This window comes from Stegodyphus dumicola, chromosome X1 (genome assembly GCF_044657685.1).
Source record: "Stegodyphus dumicola isolate Sdum_Otavi_A_Nest chromosome X1, ASM4465768v1".
Taxonomy (NCBI): Eukaryota; Metazoa; Arthropoda; class Arachnida; order Araneae; family Eresidae; genus Stegodyphus; species Stegodyphus dumicola.
This window is the reverse complement of record NC_140780.1, coordinates 78,905,985-78,925,463: the sequence shown is the minus strand read 5'-3', so window position 1 is coordinate 78,925,463 and position 19,479 is coordinate 78,905,985. Positions and strand designations below refer to the sequence as shown.

General features: G+C 35.0%; 1 protein-coding gene across 4 annotated transcripts in view; it reads left to right on the top strand.

Annotated features, from left to right (window-relative positions):
* Window positions 1–19,479, top strand: part of LOC118196406 (uncharacterized) — a 338,914-nt gene that overhangs the window by 297,179 nt on the left and 22,256 nt on the right. For all 4 annotated transcript variants that reach the window (XM_085807758.1, XM_085807757.1, XM_085807756.1 and 1 more), the window contains one exon: window positions 2,988–3,104. In XM_085807758.1, the coding sequence (XP_085663884.1) occupies window positions 2,988–3,104 (117 nt within the window). The remainder of the gene's footprint in view (window positions 1–2,987; window positions 3,105–19,479) is intronic.

Sequence of the window (19,479 nt, the reverse complement as noted above, 5' to 3'; positions counted from 1 at the left end):
GATTAAAGACTTTTGACTGTATATTGTTTTTGCTTTATCTTTTTTCGTGGAAAAATTGTCCATTTTCTGTTTCCTTGCATTTTATTCAAAATTTATGTTTACTTTTCTTAATATTTTTAAATTTTAGAGCAGATTATGAAGTTTGCGAAATGCAGTTTTTCTGAATTGAATGAGATTCATTCATGTAGATGAATATTTATGTAACATATTTGTTTATTTAAATAAAATTCTGTAAAGCATTTGAGATGCAATAAAAAGGCTGTGGAAGGCAAATATATTAAATAAAAGCACTTCATTTATAAAATTAGTAAAACAGGCATAAAATATTTAGCTACAAGTGTGCCGTATTTATTTTTGCTGGTGTTTCTGACTAGTTTGTGATACTGGTTATGTTATAAAACTGACTTAAAAAATTTCTTGACTGGAAAATCTTCTTACTGAACGTTTATTCTGCATGATATATATATATATATACTACAAAAAGAAACATAGTAATAGGCTAAAAAATGTTTGTTCTACGAATTCTTATTTTAATTTTGATTTGATTAGATTTTAAGTTAAACCTCTTATATGCAGATTCAGTTATTAATATTGTTGAGGAATTGCTCTAATTTAATTGATTCTAATTTAATATTAACTTTAGATACTTTAAGTTTGTATACACATATATATAATGTGTGATTTTTATAATGATTTTTATAATGTCCCCCTCCTAGCATCTGAAGTGCATCAAAATTTCTCGGCAATGCGACTGCCTCACAGTTTGTATACACATATATATAATGTGTAAAATATAAAATTTGATACTAAATCATTAACAAAAGTATTAATAGTTGGAAATTAGACCTTTAAATTTCCTTTTTAGATTTTTATAATGTCCCCCTCCTAGCATCTGAAGTGCATCAAAATTTCTCGGCAATGCGACTGCCTCACAGCCAATCAAAATTCGGATTGAAATAATATATCCGGAACATATAAATATCTGAACTATTCTACGTTACTTTTTTTGGCCCTTGCTTTGCCTTGCTAACGGCAACCTGTGTGTTCTCATGGCTTCGCTTTGTCCATTGTTCTGAAAATGTACTCCATTATGTAAGCACCTAAAATGATAAATGAACATGTTTTTGCTTAGCAAGAGTGGCCACAAATAAATAAATGTATTGTTTTTATCAAGTCTGTCTATGTTACATCATCTTGTGAATCTATTTAATAAAGCCTTTCCAAGTAATTATCAATAACATCATTAACAGCTGTCTTCTGATTTTCAATTAATCTGCAGAAATATTACATATACATATATATATTTATATATACATTGCTGGCCACCCAAATTGCAACACCAAGAAAGACGAGAGATATCACAACAAAATTTATTTAGTAGATAACATGTTGACCAAGTATCAAATGATTAAATTTATAAACTTCTGTTAAGTGTGGTTCCTTCCAAAATCAGTAGCCGCCATTGTTGGAGATCACAGCTGCCACATGCCTCAGCATTGATTCAGAGACTTTGGATGTGTTCTTGGGGTACAGCAGACCAAGCAGCTTCCACACCTTGCCAAAGTTGATCTGGTGTAGCAGCTTGGGATGTAATTTGGGTCAATCGTTCAGCAACCATGGACCACATGTTTTCTATCACCGAAAGATCCAGAGAGTGAGATGCCAGGGAAACAATTCAGTCTGGCAATTGATGAAGAACCCTTGGACAATGCGTGCCACGTATGATCGCACATTATCCTGCTAAAATATGGCTATGGGCAAGCCCTGAAGATAAGGAAGGACACCTGGCTCCAACACCTCGGAGATGTGGCGGTGGTTGTTTAAAGTACCGGCAATGTGTACTAGAGGAGTGCAAGAGTGATATCCAATACCGCCCCATACCATAATACTTGGTGCAGGACCAATGTGGCGGTGCATAACGCAGCTGTTCAGCATCCTCTCTCCACGGTGTCCCCAGACTCGAATCAGACCATCGTGGTGTTGCAGACAGAAGCATGACTCGTCAGTAAAGACAATTTCATGCCATTCTGCCATCCACATCCTTCTTTCATCTCACCATTGGCAGCAGAGACATCTGTGGTTCTGCTTCAAGGGTAGACGAAGCAATGGACATCTTGCGGACTGACCACTCTGCTGTAAACGGCATCGAATGGTACGTGCAGACACTGGATGATAGGTCACAGTTTGAATGTGCTGTGCTATGGTTCGTGATGTGACTGAGCGATCCATCACTGCCATGCGCACAATGTTCCTGTCATCACGTGAAGTGGTGCCCTGATTTGGATGCAATCGAACACGTCAATGCGTCGTACCCTCCTGCATCCAACAGTCACATATCCGCATTGCAGTTGTTTGATTTCATCCAACACGACTATCGATTTCCCTGAAAGATAATCCAAACTCTCGTTAGGCCACTATCCTTCCTCTGTCAAACTTGGATACTTGATCAAACGATGTTCACTGTTTACTACAAGGCATAATTGATCTTTTTTTTTTTTTTTTTTTTTTTTTTTTTTTTTTTTGTTTTTGAAAAAACCACAAAAAAACACAATTGCCAAACTTGAAATCGTAGAAAACTCCAAGCCTTTAATAGTGCTTTGAAGTGGGCCAGAGGCATGCGTGATGTGCGTCTGCGCTGAAATTCTAATCGTTTGCATATCTCACCTCCACTAATGCATGGCGTCAATTTCATGTTATTTGCATGCTTCCTTCAGAGTGTTGCATTTACAGTGGCCGGCAGTGTATATGTGAAAAACATCATACAATGATTGGATTATATCCCTAAAAAAATAGTTTTTAGTTTTGTACAGAATAACGGTTAGGTATACTTGCTACTGTGTAAAATAGCTTTTGTTTTTTTATTTTATGTAAAGCTTGTAACAATTTTAGCAGACCCCCCCTTTTATAATACAAATGGAATTTAAGAGTAATTACTTTGAAGTTATTAGTTGCCATTTTATCTCAATTGTGTTTGTTTTCCCTTACAGGTTCTGAAGCTAATCAATCATAAAGGCAGTGCTGCAAGTCTCATGAATGATATTCCTGATCTGTCTAAATTAGACAAACCTCCTTATGGTCCATTTGCTTTGCATACAGCATTAAAAGTAATAGCCATAATTCTTATCTCCTAATTAATTTCATAATGAACTGCATGCAGTTATATTTTTTAATAAAAACAGAGTATACCTAAATGGTAAATTATTACATATGTATCTGAAACAAAACAAACTGTTTTAATTTTTCTTATCCAAATTGGAGTTGTTAGGAAATTATCTGTTTTGCTGTGTGGTGTACAGTTCTTTACAAGTCAATAAATAACTTAAATTTTTATGTTAGTTATGCTCATAATGTAAACTTTTGATAGAAATCATAGCATTGTTAAAATTATGCGTATTTTGCTTTTTTTATATCATAATAATGACCAACCTCAAAGGCAAAGCTTCTTCAGATGTGAAAAAAGAGTAACTTCCTGCTTATTCAAAAGCTGATAGATTACGCAAATTCCCAAATGATTAATCATGAATCAGATTACTCTGTTTGTCCTGTAACTTTTCCTTTTACAAATAGTGTGTCTCACATTGAATTTTTTAAAACTAATTTTTATAAATAATGCAGAAGCATGAAGTAGACAGTATTATAATACTTTTTTTTTTCCACTGTGGTGACGATATTTTTCACTTCCTCATCAGAAGAGAATCTTTTTCTCTGCAATTATCGTTTAGCAGTCAGGATACCAGGAAACCGACTGGAGCAGTGTCCAGGTTATATCTAAATTATTTTAGTGCTGTCTCGTCAAATTCAAAATAGTGCTGTGAGTGTCACAGCAACAACAAAGCCAAACATTGTGCCCAGTGCAAAATCATCCTTTCTTAAGTAAATCTGGTAGTTGTCCTTCATGAGTTCATGCAATTACGTTTTTCAGGAAGCTTGCATAATAATCACTGTGAACTGATAGCTGAGGATTGGCAGTGTTGACAGTTAATCACAGTGGATACCTGCCAGAAACACTCGCCTGTTATTATTTTTGAAGTGCCTCTATCATTGAAATACTAAAGCATGGCTAAGTGTTTTATACTAGATGCAAGACATTACACCTCAAGCACTTTTACTGTTCTTCCTAAGCTTAACATAGAATTCTACAATATTTTTAGTGAGATATCGTTATGACCTTTGACTACAAAACAAACTGCTTGTACTCATTTGTGAAAAAATATTAAAAACAATGATTGCAAAACTGCATATTCATATGTATGACCGTGGCAATATCAAAAACAGGATTGTGACTTTTAATACCAGAAAAGACATATAAAGGCCGTCTGAAATTCTTTCAAGCAGAGCTTCTATATTGGCATGTTAAAACAACACCAGTGATGTAAACATAAAAATTAGTTCAATTTGATTCAGGCTTAAGTTTGAATAGTAATAATGTAAGAATAACATGAAGAATATGAAAGATAACAATGACTAGATTTACTGGATAAGCTGTAGCAATTAAAAGCATTATCCACTCAAAATCTCAAACGTTTTCTTACATGCCTTATTTGCATATTATCATTTTAATGTTATATAAAGTTAAGATTGTTTCAGCTTTTGCCTTTTATTGAAAATAGCTATTTCCAATTCCATATGTATGGCAGGAGGTATATCAGTAAGTTTAATGCAATGATGAAAAGTTTTCAAATCTTTTTAAAAATCAAATCATCTTTGTGATCATTATCAAGCAAAATTTAACTGGCACTTTCTAAAAATTCTTTCTTTTCCTCAGTTCCTGATATCACTTCTTTATTATATACAGTCCAAAAGCCGGAATTGTCGGGACTTTGGCGATTCTGGATTTGGGATTTTTCTGTATATTAGATCATCAGTTTAAATATAGTAAGATGACGTAGAAATTATAAGATTAAAAATATGAAATCGTGATTTATAAAATAATGAAGTATTAAAAATCTAAAGGGTATCAAAATTTACAAAAAAAAAAAAAAAAAAAAGCTTAATATTTATTTGTTTACCTTATTAAACTCTTTCAGTGCAAGTTGTTTAAGTTGCTTCATTTTTTGTGCTAATACTGTCTCTTTAATTCTGTAGACAGACATAATCTCTTGTTTAGATTCATTTTTGAAGTCCTGTAACTGCTGTGTCCAGAATTCCGACTAGCATGTCAATCGAAATTTTTTCGTTTTCAATAAATTCTCTATCACTTTCTTCACTATCTGTAGCGGTATTTTCTGGATGTAGAACATTACTACAGATTTTGCCATTCATTAATTGATTGATTATTGGGAAGCATTGTCATCACAATGAAAAACTTCTTTTATATCATCTTCATTTATTACTGCTTCTCCACATTTCTTTACAAAATCCGTTAATTGGAAAATTTCACCTTTGTTTGCAATATCCGAAAACCTTTAAAATTTGTCGCTATCATCATCAAATTTAGCTATCTTTCCCTATACATATTTGGTTATGCATAATGAGCTTGGCGACTAATGAAAAGTTGTTCCGTTAAATTTAATCTTGCTTCTATCACGTATTGAAACAATTAAACCTGAATTGTATTAGTTATTTATTATACTTATGCCTATTTCTTGCACATGCTTAAGGCTTATCAGAGTTCTGAGTAAATAAATTTCCACATATTCTTAAGCCTTATTGAGGACTGGCGCTATACCCACCACACCGGTGTGGGTGTTAAATTCTGTGACTCGGTGCGGCCATACGAGCCCTGGTGCTGGTTCTGGGTTTATTTTAATAACAAATCAGTTATTGTTAATTCAAATAGCCCTAAATATAATCTTTGGGTCTATGAGTATCATCAACAAAACTTATTTTTAACATATGAAAAGAAATTTTTTGTTAAATTTTTCCTCGTCAACATTTTTTTCGCATTTAACTTACATCTGTAATCATTGGCAAGATTAATGTCAATATAAGAGGTTTCCTTACTCCTTTATTACTCAATTACTAACGCAAAATTTCTTAGGCATTGCTACATGAATCATTACTCAAGTTGTCATGTGTTGATAAATATGCAGTGATGAAAGGAAAGTATAATAAATAATGATTCACCAGTTTGGCATCAGATCAACGATGTATCTATGTGGAATGTTTCGGTTTGAGATGTGTGCCAAACAGATAAACAGCAATGGAGAGAAATTACCAATCATACAAATTTTTGCTGAAATGATTGTTTCTTCAATAACAAGGTATTTTATTTAGTGTCGAAGTGAAATTAACAATCGGGACTCACCAGATGTTTTATTATGCACAGAGGGGGGGAATCAAATGTGCATGCCTACAAGAAAAGCATTGGTGGTGGTTTTGAGGTCTCGATTTTAGATTATTCCGGATGTTGGACGTCCAAATTTCAGACTTTGTTCTGTAGTTACTTCTTTACTGTTCAAACAATTCTTCAATTTTATTTTCTGAAGGGTACCTTCCAAAAATTTTTTTAATGATTGTCAGTGCAAGTTTAATTGGTGTCTTACCATGATGAATAGAGCATGTGAATGGCATAATATGTAGACATTTGCAAATAGGTGCTAATTTTCATCTGTAAAGGAACAATAATGCTCTGAATCATAGTAATCATATAATAAACTCTTAATAAATAATTCTAATATCTGGCAAGTGAAGCTTATTTATGCAGTTAGAAGTTAAAAACAAAATATTTTTACTGTTTAACATCAAGAAGTCTGGAAGGCAGAGAAGAATTGTATTGGGTTATGGCAAAGGATATGAGTATGAGGGATGTTTGCCTGGGGAAAGGGGTGTTTGTATGGAGGATGTGTTAACTGACAGTAGCTCATATTCATGTTTACGTACAGGAAAACTCGCATGCAGCCAGGTCATTTACCAGGATTTCAGTCTGAGTGAAACTTCTTATGTCCAGGAGTCTTGCCATTTGACTCCTGATGCCATTATCTTAATGTGTCATTTTTCTCGTTTCATTTTCTTTAGATTTTCTGCAGGAATATCAAAAAAATTTTTAATTATCTAGGTTATTCCTGTTATCTTATCCCTGTTAGAAATAATCTTTATTTTATTTTTATGATGTTGTATCTGCCAAAGCAATGCTATAAATATACACTCTGTGTTCCTTAATATTCATGTGTAGCTCTTTTTTGTTTTTTGCTGAATGGCATCAGTTAGTTAGTCAAGTAAATGAACACGTAACATACATTTGTGGTTTGCTTATTTCTTTCTACTATATTTCAAAATATATTTGCCATTTACCGTAATTTCCGGAAGAAACGCCGCGGTATTTACGTGTTTAAAACTTAAATTTTCAGCGGGTGCAACGTTTCTACCCATGCGGCGTTTAGGTGCACTAAAATTAAAATATTTCCTATGATGGTCATTGTACATAGTTTTGATGGCCTTGTCATTGTGCATAGATTGGTGCTGTTCCCACACAAAAGACCACTCAGTTGCTTTTTGCGAACGTTATTTTGTTTACGTTCTTTCCCTTGAACGGACCTACATGCCTTATTCACCCTAAACGAGATCTCAGAACAATAACATTCTTCCCCCTTTCAAATCAACATTCTCATCAGTTTGAATAGTCTCTCTCCTCTGCCATTCGATGAATCTTCCGGGACCCAGCCTCTTTCCACACCTGCCTTTTCTGTAATTTTTTTCAAAGGCGGACACGACTCCACCTGCCTCGCAATAACGAACTCTGACGTATTTCCCCTTCAGCATGAATGGATTTTTCTTGGCATTCTGCCAAATACAGATCCCATCAGTTAGAGTACAAGTACTTGTTGGATAGTTTTTAATTAGGGAGCGGAAAATTTTTGAAAATGTCTCTAAACGGCACAGAAGCTATACATTTCTAACCTTTAATTTATTTTTGAGTTATGGTTTCATTTCATGCATTCTTCTTAACTGGTATGTCATATATCAGGACTTAGGTTGAGTTTTTGCATCTATACGGCCCACGACGATGTCACGCGCAATTTAATCTATTGCGGCATTTACGCTGATGCGGTGTTTCTGTGTAATTTTAATTTTTTTCCCGCCATTTTTCTCGAGTGCGGCGTTTATGCTGATGCGGCCTTTCTTCCGGAAATTACGGTAAATAATTTCTATCACGTTATCAGGACGATATGCTCTAGAGAAGTATATTTGGCAGAAATGAAGAAGAAATTTTGTTTTTTCTGAAAGAAAAAGAAGCAACATCCTCAGTGCCGGCGAAGCTAAGCCTAACACGTTGAAAACAATCCAATGGAAGAAATTGAGATTCAGAAACTCAATGGAGATAATTACAATGCTTGGAAAATCCGAGCACGAGCTGTTTTAGTTCAAAAAATTTGTTGGGAAGCAATTGATCCAGGTTATGGTGCTGAATTAAAGAATGACAAAAAAGAAAATTAATGAGAAAGCCTTAACCTTTCTGTTCTTAGTGGTTGAAGACCAGTCTTAAATGACATCGCTGACTGTGAAAGAGCAAAAGAAGCGTGGGATACTTTAAAAGTCACCCATACAAAATTCAGACTATTGCATTCTCTGCAACTTTTAAAGGAATTTTTTAATGTAACTTTAAAACCTGGAGAAAGCGTCAGTTCTTATCTAAGTTGATTGATGGACCTTCACCGAAAGGTATCGTCTTGTGGACACGGACTTGCAGACAGAGAAGTTGCCCTCGTTTTGTTAATGGGTTTGTTCAAGGAATATGAAGGCCTTATCCTCAATTTAGAACGTGAAGAAGATACGTTTTCAACCCAAATCATAAAATTGCATCTCATCGTTGAAGAGAAAAAATTACTGCGCTACACAGAAGTGAAAACAGAAGTTGCTACCAGTGAGGTCATAAGAGAGGAAGTCCTCAAAATTTGAGATAAGTACAGAACTAAAACTATGCAGCCATTACAGAAACAGTATAAAAATACTGACAGAAAAATCCGTTGCTTTTCTTGTGGGGAGTGGGGATATATTGCCAAAAATTGCTCTGCTGCTGAAACCCCACATGCAAAAATGGTTTCTAATGAAGTATATCATGCACTGTTTGCTGATTCTTGCGATGGGAAACCTGTCTGTGATTGGTGCCTTGATAGTAGAGCCACTGAACATATGTGTTCTCAAGAGCAGAAATTTATGAATTTAGCTTCAGTGAAATCACAAGTTGAGATAGCCAATTCTGAAAAAATTAAAGTTTCTGGCATGGGAGACATTGTTTTGAATCCTGTCAGAGAATGTGGGAAAGATGCTATTCATCTAGCAAATGTTCTGTATGTCCCTAAGCTTGATGGTAACCTTCTTTCAGTGGGAAGAATAGAAGAAATGGGTGATGACTGTTCCCTTTGAGAGGAGCAAAGCAATCATAAAAGATCCAAGACAAGAAAAGGTCATTCTCACTGCACATAGGCATACAAGATTATACTAAACTGAAGAAAAGCAAATGCACAAAATATACCTTTCCGACATGAAAAAATTATGCATCGAAGATTAGGACATTTTCACTATGATACAGTTAAGGAACTTGTGAAAAGGGATGATTCCAAATTTCTTGGAAGAAATCCAAGAAAAGGAGACTGTTTGTTCAATATGTGTTTTGGAAAAAAGACTCCATTTCCCAAGGAAAAAGCGGAATGTTCAACTAGATCTCTTCAGTTAATACATACTGATGTAACTGGACCTATCACACCTACATCTAAAGGTGTATCAAAGTATGTCATTACCTTTGTTGATGACTACTCAAGATATGCTGTGGTTAAAATTATGAAATCTAAAGATCAAGTCCGTGAAAAATTCATGGAATATGAAACAAATGTTGAAAATTTTCTTGGACTCAAAATCACTACTCTACGAAGCGACAATGGAGGGAAATATGTCAACAATGAATTTGATGACTTCCTAACTAAAAATGGAATAACAAGACAACTTACAGTTCCCCGGACACCTCAACAAAATGGAGTTGCAGGAAAAGGGAACCATACTCTATTTGATATGACTAGATGTCTTCTCCTAGATTCCAACATCCCACAAGAATTGTGGGCAGATGCTGTGACTACTGCCTGTTATTTGCACAATAAGTGTCCATCAAAAGCTACCGAAGGAAACATACCTGAAGAACTCTGGACCAAGAAGCCTGTGCAAATTAGTCACCTGAGAATATTTGGCTGTCAAGCTTTTGCTCAAATTGATAAAACGCTACAGAAAGGAAAGCTAGGGAAGCGTGCTTAAGAATGTGTCTTTATAGGATATCCCGAAGGTGTGAAAGGATACAAACTATGGAATACAGAGGAAGATAAGTTTTTAGTGAGCAGAAATGTTAAATTTGATGAGACTTCTTCCATTGAGGAGGAGCCAGACAGCTACTCAAGCAAAGAAGAAAATGAAGTGACCTTTAACTTAAATGAGTACAATTCTGACAGTGAAGTAAATGTTGTTCCATTAGAAGTACCCATCAGTTGCACCACCACAGGAGTCAAAGATATTGAAACTCTATTAAATGACACAGCAGAAGAAATTGAAGACACAGAGTCAGCATTCCTGGAAAGTTCTGATAGTAGTAAGGAAGACCCTATTGGAATCAGGAAAAGCACTAGAGAAAAGAGACCTAAGACTTACTCTGGGGATCCAGTTTTATATAAAGCTGTTTGTGAAGAACAACCTTCCATCAAAATGTGTAAGAACCCAACAAGTGTAAAAGAAGCAATGAATTCACCAAAAGCAGAGATGTGGAAAAAAGCCATGAAGGAAGACTTGTCTAATTTGTATGAAAACCAGACATGGGAATTGGTTCCAAAGCCAGCTGGCATCAAACCCATAGGTTGCAAGTGGGTATTCAAAGAAAAACAAAATGCAGAAGGAGAAATAATCGAATTTAAAGTTCGATTAGTAGCTAAAGGCTACTCACAAGTCCCTGGTAGAGATTTTTCAGAGACTTTCTTCCCTGGTGTAAAGGTAAAATCTATAAGAATTCTTCTAGCCCTTGCTGTTAAGTTACAAATGGAAATTTATCAAATGGACATCACTGCTGCCTATCTAAATGGCTTACTCAAGGAAGACATATATATGGTACAACCTGAAGGATCTCAAGAGCAAGGGAAAGAGCATCTAGTGTGCCATTTAAAGAAAAGCTTATATGGCTTAAAGCAATCAGGAAGACAATGGAATGAATGCTTTGATACTTTCTTGAAGGATTGTGGACTGTCACGCTCAAAATGAGATCCATGCATTTATTACCATCCAAACAAAGCATTATATCTTGGTATCTATGTAGATGACATGTTAATTGTTGGGACCCTAGAGGAAATAACCACATTTAAGCATAAAGTTTTGCAAAGATTCAAAGCAAGAGACCTTGGTGAAACAAATGAAATACTATCGATGAGGATCCAGAAGCATACTGATGGCACCTGAACATTAGATCAAACAGCTTACATAGAAGAAATTCTGGACGAGTTCAAATTAGAATCAGTCAGGGGAGCATCAATGCCCATGGATCCTACTGGAAAACACCAAAAGGTAGATAATAAAGAGTGGAGATATATAAAAGCAGAAAGTGATCAAATGCCATACAGGCAAGACATAGGTAGCCTAACCTTGCTTGTGGAACACGTCCTTATATTGCATTTAGTGCAACCTATATGAGCCAGTTAAATGAGAGGCCATCTGAATTACACTGGAGAAGAGTTAAAAATCTTTTCCGCTATCTTTAAGAGACCAGACATCTATCCCTTACATTCAGAAAGACAGGAAGAGCTTGTATGGCATCGAAACATTCTCTGATGCTGACTGGGGTGCTGACAATGTTGATAGAAAGCCCTTCAGTGGATGTGTTCTGATCTTAGGTGGTGCTGCAATATCTTGGTGCAGTAAGAAGCAGTCTACTGTTGCCCTATCATCGGCTGAAGTCGAATATGTGGCTGCTGGCCTTGCTACAAAGGAAGTTTTATGGATAAGGGGACTGTTGAAGGAACTGAGGATGTTGAAGTTTATCCCATCGCCCTCAGTTATAAAGGTAGACAACCAGGCAGCTATGTTCATCGCACAAAATCAAACTACATCTGAACGCAGTAAGCACATGGACATTAAGCATCACATCATCCATGACTATACTGAACAAGGAGTGATTAAATTGGAATATGTAAATTCAAATTAAAACATAGCTGATCTTCTGACTAAAAACATTTCAAAGGCAGTGTTAACCTTTTGCAGCGCACTATACGTTAACGACGAAATTTCAACAAAAAAAGTTGTATGCAGTCTATTTAGTCCTAAAGGAGTATACAGGTAAAATTTTGTAAAAATTGCACTTATCGTTTTAATTCTGTGGGTGTTCCATGAGGTGGAACACTGTGCCGCCAGAGCTTTTAAAAGTGCAACTAAGTGAGCATTGCAGTGAAGCACGAAAATGAGTAGAAGCGTTTGTATAAGAATGAAAAAACTCTGTATTATGGCTGTATGCATGGTTTTCTGGATATACACAATATTCTTGAATATATATGGATAAATGAGATAAATATCTATATACACAAGTCCTATATACAAAAATATTTACAAATTTTTGGAAAGAGCACTTCGGAAAGAGTTAGACTTCTCCGCGCCATTTATGGAAAATTAATAATAAAAAAATAACTATGATTAATATTAACAATAAAGAAAAATAAGCCTATAATATATACATACATGAAAAATAATTACACAATTGTTGAAAATAAACGGGAATGAGTCTAAAATGCGACAGCAAAAAATTCACGCAGCTCTAAGTAAAGATGAGTCAAGCTACTAATAAAATTCCCACCTAAAAACTACTCCCAAAAAATTCAAGATGCCAATATTAGGGCTTTCATAACACAAAACACACCTCACCCCTCAATAGTGCTTTGTTTGAATTCATGCCCCCCCCCCAAAGCAACGGAAACAGAAAACGTAAACAACGGATGTTCTCTCCTAAGCACAGATGTTCTGATTCGTAGCAGCATGAGATCGCTAAAGGTGGAGTGTTCCCGCTAATGGAACACCTGGTTTTATTCAATGATTCTGCGTATGTTTTTTGTATGAAAGATTAAAAAAAATGTAGAACAAATAATTTGGAGTACAGCCAGCAAAATTATGCCTAATTTTTTTTCCAAATAAAATTTTTTATATCATTAAAAAAAATAGAGAAAATTACTTGAAAAAAGTGGATTTTAATAACACACAATAAATGAAAATTCTGTGTCTCCTTGTGATATGCTACTATCTACTGTTTAAAAAGAAAAGTTCAAAGTATATTATAAAAGCATTTTTATTTATTTACATAATTTAAAGGTTTCAGAAGCAATTCAATTTGGGTGTTCCATGTACTGGAACAGTGAGCCACAAAGGGTTAACCAACTTGAGAAAACATTTAGGTTTTGACAAATAGCCCTCCGATGTGTGATATAAAAAATGCCTGTGTATGCTCATAACACTTGTAAATTTCTTTTACCAATTTTTTACTGTTCAGTTTGGAAGAGTTACTGTAAGTTCCTTTTTAAAAAAAAATTCCTTATTTTTTGAAGGTTGTATTTAATCAATTTAAGTGAAAGTTTTTTTAGGCATACTTTAGCAAGGAGTAGTGTTAGAAATAATCTTTATTTTATTTTTATTATGTTGTATCTGCCAAAGCAATGCTATAAATATACACTCTATGTTCCTTAATATTCATTTGTAGCTCTTTTTTGTTTTTTGCTGAATGGCATCAGTTAGTTAGTCAAGTAAATAAACATGTAATGTACATTTGTGGTTTGCTTATTTCTTTCTACTATATTTCAAAATATATCTGCCATTTAAGTAATTTATATCAATCCACTCAAGAATTTTCTGTATCTCTGAAGAAAACAAGGGTATGTTGATTTACCAAACGCTATAATGGATAATTTTTCAAAGCAAACAGCACTGTAGTATGATTCATCCAAAAAGTTTTGCAATTTTTTATGATAAATGCAAATGAAGCAATAAGGAAACAAAAGAAAATTTCATTGCATTATATGAGCACCATTATGCTCTGTAACCTTTTTGTCATCTCTCCTGCAGCTGGAAAATTGCTTTAAAAAAAAAAAAAAAAAAAGAAGTCATTAGGTTTATTTCAAAGAAGCTGTCGGAGGACTGTTGGACCATCTTCAAAGAAGTGAACCGCAAGTTGTTCATTGCATGAATTTGGAAATAACTTGAAAAAATGAAAATCCAAGGAGGTAAAATCTGGTGAATGGGGAGATTCTAACACAGAACATCCTAGCCATAGTCAACGAATATTTGATGTATGCAAAAATGTGTGGCCAAGCATTTGTTATGATGTAGGACAACAGTTCAACGATTGGTCAGATCTTGGTGGTTTGCTTCACGTCTGTCTTTAAAACTGCTGTTTTGGAAGTATTTTTCCAAATTTATTATGTAATTTGGTGGCAAAAATTTATAATATATAGTTCCTTTGTTGTCCCACCATACACAAAGTACATTTTTAGGATACAACCTTCCTTTGAGTGTTACTGAAGAAGGTTCTTTTGCCTTAACCTGGTAATCTTTTTCATGTAACATAATTGTATATTAGCGACTTCTTGTTTGCAGCAATTAATCTTCAAAAAAGCTCTTCTTAATTTCTTTTTAACAAAGAATCAGCATATTCCACTGTGTTAAAGTATGGGGTACTGTTACATAATAGCCCCTTCTTCAGATGCTCACGTACTGCACTTTTAGAACCCAATTTTCTTCAAATGCTCCTGTACTGTTCTTTTAAAACTCGAGCCCGACACCGTAACTTTAATCCTAAAACCTTAGTAGACAGGTAATAAGTTATCACTCTGTCTGAAATAGTACGACAAAGACTTGGAAAGGTTTTAAGCATCCTTTTACTAAATAGAACTTTGAACATAGGCGGCAGGACTTTGTGCTACAAATAGCCACTGCTTGGGGCAAGGTAAATTAAACAATAACATTCAAATAATACTCAAATGTTGATAAGTAGCCTAAGACTACATAGAGGCAGTAACTTAATTAATAGCCTTGCTCAGTATAACTTTACAGGTGTCTGTTTAAATCAGTTGGCTGTGATAAATATGCAAAGCCAGTACAATTACCATAACTTCAGGAAGAAAGGCTGCATCAGCATAATCGTCGTACTCAAGAAAAATGGCAGAAAAAAATTTTAACGCATCAGTGTAAACGCCACAATAGATTAAATGTTGTGCACCGTATAGACACAAAATCTTGACCTATGTCCTGTTATATGACATATCACTCAAGAAAAATGCATAACATGGAACTATAACTCAAAAATAAATTAAAGGTAAGAAATGTTGAAAATATATTTACGTTCACGAATATGCTTATATTTACCCACTAAAGAAGTCCATATTTGTCATACTATATTATAAAAAATGTTGCAAAAACGAGATATTAAATTTGGATGACAAAAGAAAATTTTAAATTTTACTTACAAAGGAATTACAGCAAACTGTACATCAAATGAAGCCATCAAAATCTGGTTCTTCGCTATCTGAATTAAAAAGATTTAGTAAATCCTGATCTAAGTCTTCCAGATTGTCACATTCATCCTCTTGGTTTACAGTCTCTTTATCTGAGAATATAATTTCAGCTTCTTTGAATGCTGCTATTATTGACAATGTTTTCACTGAATTCCATGCACTTCTTACCCACTTTGCAACTTCTTCATAAGATGCTCTATGCATTTTGCCACTTTTGGTATACATATGCAATCCTTCGCTCATCCAACACTCCCACCTCTTTCGGACTTCAGCTTTGAAGGATTTCTTACCTGACAAATCTAATGGTTGTAAGATTTTTTTCAAACCACCAGGAATTATTGCCATGGTCTTGGAGACATCTGGTTTTCACTGACTGAAGTAAATGAGCATGCATGGAATCCATTATCAATAACCCTTTTGTTTGGAAAAAAGATCCTTTACGACACTGCCAAACTTTTTGTAGCCACTCACGCATGATTGTTTCGCAAATCCATCCATTCTTGTTTGCACAAATAATTACGTCATTAGGAAAATCTCCCTTGGAAATAGTTTTTCTTTTAAAAATGATCATCGGCTTTAGATTGTCATCGTTTGCGGCACAAGCTAACACACATGTAAATGACATTCTTTTATGCTCCATCATAAGCACAGATACAGTTTTTGAACCAGTTTCATCAACAGTTCTGTTTTCAGGAGAGTTGAAAGCTAACGGAGTTTCGTCCATATTTATTATCTGTGATGAAAGAAGTTTTTTTTGTCAATAATATCTGTCACATATTTTAGAAAAGATGCCTTTTTATCCTGCCAGTCCATTTGTAATTGTTGTCCGACTGTTGTTCTAGCACGCAGAAATATTTTTTCTTTTCATAAATCTGCTACACCAGCAAGGCCCTCCTTTGAAATCACGTTAATTTGTTTTGCCATAAATTTTGCTTGTAAGCGAATTTTTACAGTCGAAATTGCCGTTCCCTTTCCTCATTGCTCTGCTAGGTTGTCCTCTAGATTCGGCCACCTTACAGTACCACTTCTTTTGTCTCTTTTCTGTTGTGGCATATTTTTAAGTTCTTTTTCAGTTTTCCAATGTCGAAAGCATCTCTTGGCCATCTCAAACTCTCGAGCTGCTGCTCTGTTTCCAAATTTTTCAGCACGTGAAATTACATTAAGCTTAAAACCTGCAGTATAGCTTCTGTGTCGTTTAGGTGCCATTTTCAAAAATTTTCTGCTCCCTTCTTACTTAAAAACTATTCAACAATGTACATCTGTACTTGTACCCAAACTGATGGGATTTTTATCTGGCAGAATACCAAGAAAAATCGATTTGTACTGAAGGAGAAATATGTCAGAATTCATTATTGCAATGCAGGTGGTGTCCGCCTTTGAAAAAAATTGCAGTAGATTTACGATGGAAAAGGCAGGGGTGGGGAGAGGATGAGTCTTGAAAGATTCATCGATTGGCAGAGAAGAGAGACTATTCAAACTGATGAGAATGCTGATTTGAATGAGGGAAGAATGTTACTGTTCCAAGATCCCGTTTAGGGTGAATAAGGCACATAGGTCCATTCAAGGAAAAGAGTGTAAACAAAATAAAGTTTGCAGAAAGCAACTGAGTGGTCTTTTGTATGGGAACTGCACCAATCTATGTACAATGATAAGGTCATTGAAACTATGAACGGTGACATCATAGGAAATTTTTTTTAATGCATCTAAGCACCACATAGGTAGAAACGCTGCACCCGCTGAAAATTTAAGTTTTAAACACATAAACGTCGGTGCGTTTCTTCCGGAAATTACAGTATATTTAGCTACAGCTGTCTGAATTCTGACGGAAATCCTATGCTAGTGCCAGGCATTCTCTTTTAACACGTTGAGCGCAGCAGTGATTGGCAGTGAATTTTCCATGTGGCTGGTGTCGGCCCCTGGGGACCGGCAGTGAACTTTCCGTTTGGCCGGTGTCAGTCCCTGGGGACCGGCACTGGAATTTTTGTTCGGCTGGCGTTGGTCTGCGGGACCGACAGTATTAAAGTTAAAAAATAAATATAGTCTCAATGAAATGTGATCAAATTTAGTGTTAATGAAGTGTATTGAAACATTCTAAACAAAAATACGGCTTAGCTTGTTGCCGGCTGAACGGAAAGGACAGCAAATTCGGTGCCGCACTCAACATGTTCAAATTGAAAAATCTTAGCTTAAATACACTACAATCTAATTTGCATTCTGAATGAAGACTGCAGAAAGATGTTAAAATAAAGACCAAAATTATAATGACTGGTTAGTTAAACACATTACAACATGTAGTTTGATAATTTCTGATCTGTATAATGTGCATTTTCAGCAAATGCTTCTTTTAATAGGCCCTTGTAGACAGAGGGTTGTCATCATTTTTTAGGCTGAAATTTTATTGGTTAAATTTTTAAACTACTTTTGAACTTTGCCATCAAGAACAGCCTTTTTTCCAGACAAAGCATAACTTTAAGATGCAGTCTGATTAGCATTTTTTTTTCCTCTTTTAAAATAAAAGCAAGTGATATGAAGAAAATGAACTTTTGGATTCACCATTCTTAGCAGTGCACTGAGAATCACATTAGGCCACAGCACATGCTAGAATTTTGCAATGTGAGTAGAAAAACTTTATTTAAACATCCACTTTGATCTAGGCTTCTTTTTATTAGCAGTAATTAAGTAATTAGCTGGAAACATTCTTTACTTTAAAAAAACTGCAGAGCTTCTTTGATAACCCTAAGACTTATTGTTTCTATTTATTGCCTTCCCTTCAATGTGATGAATTTTCCTCTTGAAATCTAGGGTACTATAAGCCTTTTCTGAAAATTTCTTGTTTCTGCATAGCATATCTTCAGGGTTGTCATTTTTTTCTGAATTTAGTTAATGAGTTCGTGTTACATGTTATTATCTAAAGTTGTACACATCATTTGGTGACATTCTGTAGCTGACTTTTTCCAATCAAACTGGAAATAAATTATGGTTTTAATCTGGTAATGTGATAGTTCAATTTTAGACTCCTTGTACTTAATGATAACGGTATTTTTTTACAAAATTTTCATAACACAATGTTCTAAAGCAAGACTCTTTCTTCCAAGAGAAAAAAATCATTTGACAAAATACCAGGTTGTAAAATAAGTTCGCGGAACGGAAATGAAGAAACCAATTTTTATTTGTAAAAATGACTTTATTTTTCAACATAGTTTCGCTCAACTTCAATACACTTATTCCAACGGTCTTCTAATTTATGGATCCCTTGACTGTAGTGGTTTTTCGGCAGCTCTGCAAAATATCCCTCCACGGCAGCTATTACCTCTTTGTTTGAAGAAAATCGTTTTCTACGGAGATATTGTTTGAGGTGTGGGAAGAGCCAGAAGTCAGAGGGGACTAAATCTGGCAAATAGGCTGGATGTTACAACAATTCGTACTTCAATTCAGTTATTTTAGCAACGGTTTTTTGAGCTGTGTGCGCAGGTGCGTTATCTTGGTGGAAAATGATTTTCTTCTTCTGTAATCCGTATCTTCTTTCACGAATGTTTTCGTGTAATTGATTCAAAAGGTTACAATAATAATCTGAATTAATTGTTTTGCCAGTTTGAAGGTAATCTATAAACAAAATTCCTTTCGCATCTCAAAAAACTGATGCTAACACCTTCTTGGCTGATTTTTGCACATGAACTCGCTTCGGCGCCGAAGAGCTGGGTTCACACCACTCCTTAGCCTCCTGTTTTAATTCAGGATCATGATGGTAGACCCAAGTCTCATCTATTGTGTTAAATCGACGGATAAAGTCGCTTTTATTCTTCTTAAAACGCTCCAAATGTTGCTGGCAAATTTGCATCTGAATGTGTTTCTGCTCCATCGTTAGAGAATGCGGCACCCATTTTGTACAGAGTTTTTTGAAACCCAAATTAACACTCAAAATATTGCTCACTGTGCCCAATGAAATGCCTAAAGCCTCTGTTAAATCTCTTTCAGTCAATCAATGGTCTTCCAATACCATATCTTGTATTTTTCCGGTGTTGAT